At 34.7% G+C, this 8,233-nt stretch overlaps 1 protein-coding gene across 1 annotated transcript in view; it reads right to left on the bottom strand.

Moving 5' to 3' along the window:
• Nucleotides 1-391: 391 nt before the first annotated feature.
• Nucleotides 392-8,233, bottom strand: part of LOC109537531 (protein phosphatase PHLPP-like protein) — a gene marked incomplete at its 3' end in the record, with an annotated part of 10,778 nt that continues 2,936 nt past the window's right edge. The window contains 8 exon segments of the mRNA XM_019904312.2: nt 392-544; nt 595-806; nt 859-1,183; nt 1,460-1,939; nt 1,993-2,146; nt 2,478-2,597; nt 4,821-4,980; nt 6,906-7,216. Coding sequence (XP_019759871.2) covers nt 392-544; nt 595-806; nt 859-1,183; nt 1,460-1,939; nt 1,993-2,146; nt 2,478-2,597; nt 4,821-4,980; nt 6,906-7,216 — 1,915 coding nt within the window.

Below are 8,233 nucleotides of genomic sequence, written 5' to 3'. Positions count from 1 at the left end.
ATATCTTGTTACACTTCACTATAAATTACGCTTACATAACTTAAATACTTCTAAAGTATTTGACACGTGAAAATTAGATTAGATTTTGATTAAATGCGTATTATTTAAAAAACCTTAAGATTTAGGTATTATAAACCTTATTAAAACTGACACTTATTTTGTTCAGCAAACCCAAAAATGCAATAATATACAGGACATTCCATTAAAAAAAAACGCAACTTTGATACCTTTGGAGCCTTTGGGACAGCCTGTACCTGTAAAATCAAACGGTTTAGCCGCAAACTTCCGTGCCGTATAGCGTGAATAACCCTGTATATATAAACATATATTTATTCCGAAATATCGACGACGACATATAAAAGCAGTAACAAATTTCGATTGAGAAACATACCATTTTTAAGCCCTTTAGCTTTTAGATATCTATATGTGGAGAGTATGGTGTACTTCATGTAGTCATGAGCCGTTTCTTTGACGGTTCTTTCTTCCAGTAGTATTCTGGGCAATACTTTGTCCACTCCACCAAGATTATTGCTGTTATTTTCTCCTGAAAGTTAGCATGTGAAAATAAGCATCTGCATGTTGGTCGCATTTTACCATCAAATATTCCAAACAATGCTTCAGTGTTGCAGAAGGCCGGTAATCGAATTTGCGTGATATGAAGCTTGGATTTCGATCCCGACGTTTCGGAAAACCCCACTGACCAACTATAATCAGTCAGATCCGACTCACAAAACGGGGCTGGTGATAGAGGTAAACTGGTGCGATTCTTTCCGCTTACGTCCACCAGGGACATTGGCCTTTGCGTTCTAATAATAATTTCATATTAATGCTTTTCATCTATGCACCCTTATCACCTACCTATAAGTGTTGAACTGCTGGCAATCCACGTGCAGTTTTGTATTGCAGCTCAGGTCCAAAAACTTTAAATTGGGGGGAATCAGCGAAGTCAAATCAACACGGTCTAGTTGATTRTGGGCCAAATCCAACACTCTTAATTTTATTAAATTTGATAACTTGGGAATGGTTTGGAGGAGATTGGAGTGTACTCTTAAAACTGATAAGTGTTTYAACTGATCGACGTCCTCTGGGAGGCGTAATATTTTATTGCCTGAAAGAACCAGTTCTTCCAGTTCTGACCAGTAACGGGCGCAGTTGTGGGGAAGTGATGTTACATTGTTATAAGCTGAAAACAAATTGAATATTTACACAACAACTTAGCGAAAAGAGCAAAGTTTTAACATTTGATAGAAGGCAAATTCATAAGCCTACGCACTGCAAGAAGAACTCTCCAAGTGGCAAGGCAAAAAATGGCTGCTTTGGCAGACTTAGCTGTAGTTGAAAGTTTTGCAGYGTTAAAATAATCGCAATATTTTGTCAAAATAATGTGCTTTGATGGCAAAATGTGCAACAAATTGCCGTGGAACACCTACATGTATTAACGCTATGTAAATGGACATACCTATGTGCAAAGTTTTTATATTTCTTAAATATGGCGCAAGCTTCTCCAAACTTTTATCGATCAAGCAATTGGCAGTCAAGAAAAGCTTTTCCAACATTAGCATTTCGTCCGGCTTGGGAATATCGACTAATCTATTATTCGATACATTCAAAACTTTGATAGTTCGAACGAATTGGAAAAAATTATCTGGCAGGTTGGAAAGACTGTTGTTCTGTAGGAACAATTCTTGAATTGGCAGTCTGCGCTGGATCATCGGCAAACAGTGGAGCTGATTATAGGCCAGCTGAACAGTTTGCAGACATGGCATTTCGTTGCAGAAGATATGATTTGGAAGTGCAGTAATGGAGTTATTGCTGGCAAAAAGAGATCGCAGTTCGTTACATCCAGACAACCAATCAGGCAGTGTCTGTAGGTCATTGTATGAAACGTCCAAGTGAGATAGTCGGATTGGAGGATGTGTAGTAGAAAACGTTTTCAATCCTAGAAAATATGGTAAACTTAGAACAAGTTATATAATTCGCAGTTGCACTCACTATTATTTCCAGCAATCACAGACACTAGATTTTTTCCAAAAAGCGTCAATTGTGCCAAAGAATTCCTGGAGCACTGGAGTACTTTCAACTGCTCCACTGCACCCAAATCTAATATTTCTATGCTGTTCTCACTCACGTCTAAATGAGTTAGACTCTGAAAAATAACGTTAAAGAAACGCTTTCACAATCGGTCCAAAATAAGTTTTCCTACATTCTCACTTAGACAACATTAAGCAAAGTTAAACAAAACCTGGATTTCTCCGCTGGTGCAGCACTGGAAGCATTACGTCGCAAACAATCCGCTAGACAATAACTAACAGTAAAAATTATTTAAAAAAAGAATAACACTTTAGAAAAACATATATATAAAACTAGTTTGACTGAATCGATTCGAATGATCGAAAATAGCAAAGACGCGTTTTCAAATTAGTGTGCCTTGAAAATCAGTAGCCCTGAAATACATTGTAAGAAATTGTTTTACTCACAGTATAATTTCCTAAAATAATGTGCCCCTTCAATCTGTTCGCTCTTAAGTTCAAAGTTGTAAGACCATTTGAACTTTTAGTAGTGGAAGAACGACGATTCGCCGGATTCAGTTCTGATTCCTAAAACAAAAAGTGGAAGTCTATATCCAGTCATCATTCCTTTTAAGGGGTTATGGAGCCTCACGTGAAGAATACGAAGAAAGATTTGAAAAAAACCATTTAGAAAAATGAGCGAAAAAAGCTTGAAAATCGAATTTCAACTTTGTTACTAAGCATTATTTTGAAATGGTCCCATGTTTGACTCGCACCCCAATTTAATACTTATGCACTCGCAAAGAAAAATTACGATATTTACTGTTCAAATTATGAAAATTTGTAAACCACAATTTTGTGAAAGTTTTTTGTCAATATCAGGTAGTGTGATTTTCAAAACTACAGAAATCCAGCGCCGCCAAAGAAAAATAGTGCGCTAATTTTATTGAAAATGTCTCCAAAAATTGAGCGAACGAACAAAACGCTTGTAAATTATGCCACAAAGCGTTATCGTCTCAATAAACTCTCCATCCATTTCTGGTTTTAAATAGTGATTTTTTTAAAATACTAAAGCACGTCGTGCCAAAAACAAATAATGCGTCGGCCTAATTTCAGTTTAACTAAGTTTAAAAATTAATTTAAAAAATATGAAACTCTCAAATTAGGTCATCAATAGAGCAAAAAGTTAAGGATAATGGTAATTTTTAGAAAATACTGAAACATTGCGGTGCAAGACGAATAATGTGCCAATGAGGGAAGCAAAAGTTTACGTTTAATCAGGATTTAATAGCTATTTCACGATTTGACTTGCGATTTTTCGAAACTACTGAAAAACATTTTGATCCTCATACAATAATGTGCCTCCAAAAGTGAAGAAAATGCGGACGGAATTCACATTTTAATGACGCTAACATGAATTCTATGTGAATTTCCGGTCTTGAAATGCGATTTATTGAAAAATTCGCCAAAAATTGAGTAAAAGAGGAAAAAGCGACAAATTGCGCCTTAATAGAGCAAGGCTTTTTCGATCTAATGGCGCTAAAATAAATTATCTGTGTATTTTGAATTTTTAATATTGATTTTTTTTAAATGCTGAAACACAGTGTGGCTGAGGACAAATATTACGTCGGAGATATCTAGAAATGCGCTAACAATTAGAGTCAATCAATGAAAAAAGTTGAAAATTATGCCACCCATGGACCAAAGTTTTGTTTATTTTATCGTGCTAATGCGATTTATCTACCTATTTGACGCTTTTGACTCGTGATTTTTAGAAAATCCTGAATCACATTTATATGCATAAGAATTAGTGTGTACATTTTGTGAAAAAATTTATGAAAATTTGACGAAAGGAGTCAAAACGTTACAATTTATGCCCGATTTTTTGGATTTAATGGCGCAAATATGAACTATCTGCCTGTTTTAACCCAGAAACCCAGAAAGACGAATAGAGCACCCACATGAAACAATACTTTTAATGGATCTAACACGGATTTTATATATTTTTCCGGGTTTGAACAGTGAGTTTAAAACTACCGAAACACACGGAAAGAAGACAAAAAGTTTAAAATTGTGTCAAATCAATAGAGCTTAGTTTCGTAGAGTTACTGGTAATAATTCAAATTCTCTTCCTACTGCCGATGTGGACCAGTGGTTTTTAGAAAATACTGCAACCCATTTTGGTGCAAGACAAATACAATGGCAATTTTCTCTAAATATTCACCAAAAATTGAGCGATTTGAATAGCGATTATTTTTAAATGCCGAAACCCAGTTGAAGGCAAATAGTAGGCCGACTTAACTCGGAAAATAACGTCATTAATAGAGCAATATTTTCTACTTTTATTGGCGCTTACATGGATTTTATACGTGATTTTTTAAATTTACAAAAAATTAACAAACCAGTGAAAGAGTTACAAGGCCAAAAGAAAGAAGGAAGGAAGGGAAAATGACAGACAAATGAAGAAAGAAAGTCCAGTCAAGTTGAGGATGAAAACTGAAAGACGAAGTAGCAGAAGTTTCAGAGTCAATACCAGTTGAAGCAATTCCGACAAATAACAAACCTGCGGAAAATGAAGTTAATTTTTAAAGAGATGAAAAAGAAGGGCAAGCTCATGCCTAGCAAAGATAAAGTTAACCGAGAGGGGCAAGGGAATGAGGACGATCAAGTTACTGAGCCTGTTGCTGAACAAAAAAATAAGAAGGGAAGATAAGAAACAGATTTGGAAAGTTCAGGAGGAAAACAAAAAAGTATTAAAAAAAACAAGGTCAAAAAACAGATTCTAAATTATATAATAATGGAAATACTCACGGCTAAAATCAGTGCTCTCATTTCGGGGGGTTCGCCTGGCTTGTCCAGGGGAAAAGCTAAGCGATTCGCAGCCACTTTTAAAACTTTCAAAAAATTTAGGTCCCATAAGGTTTCCGGCAAAATGCTCAGCAGGTTCTGGTCTAGGATGAGTTCTTGCAAACTGAAATTTATATAAAAATTAAAACGTCGTCGGGAATTTATCAACAAACTGCTAGACACGTCTATTTTCAGGGAAACATATTTTTACTTATATACCTATATACCTATACCTGCCTTTTCTTATATTCACTATATTGACGATTATTGTTGTTCAACAGATTTTGTACGTTAGCCACTTTAAACGTGTCAAATGTGCGTTTCAAGTACCACAAAGTCCGACGAAGAACTGAAGAAAAACGAAAGTTTTGCAAGTATGGAAACATTACAGGATGAACAAGCGGGTTATGGACAAGGACGTTTTTGTACGAACATAATTTTGTACTGTATGAAATTTACCTATTAATCGACGGATGTATTCAGTTTCGAGAAAGGGAAGTCGTTAATTACAAGGCACAATGATCTCCAATCTTCGCGGAATAAGAACAAAAATCATGTTCTGCATGAAAAACAAGAATAGATTACATTCGATACATACATTTCTAAAGTATATAAGTATTTCTGATAGATGGTGTAACGTTTTACATGAGAAATGTATTAATACTATTGTAACAATATAATTAATTGTTATGTTATTGTTGGTAGTAATCAGTAATACACTAAAAAATATTATGCACAATAAGAAATATGACCCATGGATGGGTGATTTACAGGGATGTGTTTGATTCATTAATTTATGCGGTTTCGGTCGGTCGAGAAAGCGTAACCCAAAGAACGGAAGTGTTGGAGCTAAAACGAACACGTTTTGTTTCACGAATATAATTTCAAACAAAATCATTAAGAAAGTTCAGAGAAACTTTTAATTTTCAATAAGTTCCTCACGCAATAGCAAATGGGTGATATTATACGTGCCATGGGTTTATCAATACGGTTTTCATAGAATATGCGATATAAATGCTATTGACTAAGCCATGAGTACCGATATTAAGGCTTTGAATTTGGTTTCCTGTTCAACAGAAGTTTCATTTTTAGTTATTGCGGACAATAAATATAAAATTCTCCCATTTAAGAGAAATATGTCCGGAAGGAACCCCATAGACGGTTCCTGTTATTCAACCAAGTAAACGAGCGTAATCGACAGCTACTTGAAAAATCTTTTACATCGTACTTTAATCGTTTATTCACTGAGAGCCAAAGAAAACGAACCGCAACGATCGTGTGTTAATGGGAACGTGTGTATAAGGTAGAACGAGAAGAGAATTTAGCCGATGCGCAGACCAGCTTACAACGTAATAATTTTGTCATGATTTTGAAGACGAAAAGTATTTTCAGGTCGAAAACTGTCTGCACCTCTATTTTCAACTTAATCAATCTCGATTTTTTTGCTGATTTCGTAGAGGAAAACAGTTCAACCGAATTTAATGTTATTCGTAGATATCGAATGTTGACTCCATCAGAGTTCCTATATTCGCAATTTACAGAATTTGTACGGTAATTAAATAGAAATTGCATTGGAAGTTTACAGTATTGCAACCAAAAAACCTGAATATTCGGGACGTCAATGTGATGAAAGTAAGGATATTAATTATTAATTTGGACCAGTTGAGTAGGCCTGGGTAGCACTGTGTTGAGTTGCGCGTTTGAGGATTAATGAGTAGAAAAGGGAGGATGGGGCGCCCGCTTGCAGAAAGCTGGTAAGAATTATTCCTAATCTATGAGTCTCTTTTGGAAGCGCAATTGAAGGTGATGGCATTTTTATGTCTGTTTATTTCAATTAATTAAACAAAGCAACGACGAGGGACGTTATGAATTGAGTTTTGAAATTTTCTTTGGATGATTCAAGAGTTAACTTTTCTTTAGTAAAATTAATCCTTAAGTACTAAGGTTTCAAAAAGAGCTAAAATACCACATGAAAAACTGCAAATTTGCCCAAATGTATTCATGTATGTACCATGTAAATGATCATGATTAAGATATTTTCAAACTTACTTGATTAGCTGGTTAATTTCAGGCGGCAGAGTCAACAGGTAATTGCACGACAAATCCAAAGTCACTAACGTTGTAAGTTGCAAAACACTATTCGGAAAATTCTGTATGTCGTTATTCTTCAAGCTCAAAGCTTTCAAATCGGACAACGACTGTAAAGACTCATTTGGAAAAACAATTTCGTCTACGTAACACTCGCTTTGCTTCCAGTCTTGATTCTTACATAAACTGTTCAAGTTTAGATGTTTCAATGAAGATGCGTTTCCCCCATTGTGGTTGGTCAGTGGAACGTTATGGCCTCGAGCGTCGAAATTCTGAAAAGAAAATTAGTGCAGGTACCAATTCGAACTCATAAGTTGATCATATCAAAGACAAAAGTAAATGTTGTTCACACTTAAAAAATAGTTTATTTTTTTGCTCAATAAAAATTGTGTCAGATTTTGCGAAAAAAATTCGTTTCACATATTCAAACACTTTTTATGTTAGTAATTCTGCATTGAGACGCTATCGCAGTCTTGAGCTTATGTACACTTTTAAATTTATGACCGATATAGAAAAATATACAATGTTATTAATCAATCGATAGCTTAAACTTAACGTTGTTTAACGAATTGGTTAAAGTTAATTCCATAAGAAACAATAAACGTAATAAATTAATTTATTAACACTAGTAATATTAAGAACAATAGAACATAGAACAATATGAAGAAGAGTATTAAAAAGGTTTATTAAAAACTGACATTTTTTTATTGCTGCCCAATTGGGATTTAAAACTAAACCCAGGCGTGTTGGCATAGAACGAATTATTCGATATCTTGAAAGGAAATAAATAACATCAATTTCCGATCAAAACGAAGCGAACTGCTCAAGTAATTAACGTACTTTAGCCTAAAAAGCGTTTACTTTCCACGCTAGCCAATAATAGATTGCGATACCATCAACTACTTTCAATTACGAAAGTAGGGAAACTGCGCTAATTTCGTTTAACAATGGGGAATAGAATTATGCAAAAGATGGACTAAAAAGGAACTCTTTGCTAGTATAAGCTGAACATTTGAATATAAAAAAAATTTGTGGGAAATTAACTTTTGATGACAATGTGTTCGAGTCGGTACACATACAGGATGACAATCAGAAAACTTATTTTAGGTGCAAGATGATGTCAAAATTTTCTGTTTTCCTTCCTTTCTCGGAAGCCAAATGAGGAAGAACGTTCATTTTTACATCATCCCAGAGAGAAATAAATGGTCTTTTTAGAAAGTGAACCATCGATAAGGGAATGTTGGCAGTTTTCTCAAAAAGTTTCGATTTCAAGAATTTTTAAGATTTAC

The sequence above is a fragment of the Dendroctonus ponderosae genome, unplaced genomic scaffold (assembly GCF_020466585.1).
Source record: "Dendroctonus ponderosae isolate FM_Combo_2020 unplaced genomic scaffold, Dpon_F_20191213v2 Dpon_F_20191213_3, whole genome shotgun sequence".
Taxonomy (NCBI): domain Eukaryota; kingdom Metazoa; phylum Arthropoda; class Insecta; order Coleoptera; family Curculionidae; genus Dendroctonus; species Dendroctonus ponderosae.
The sequence above is the reverse complement of the archived record's forward strand: the minus strand, read 5'-3'. Positions and strand labels throughout refer to the sequence as shown.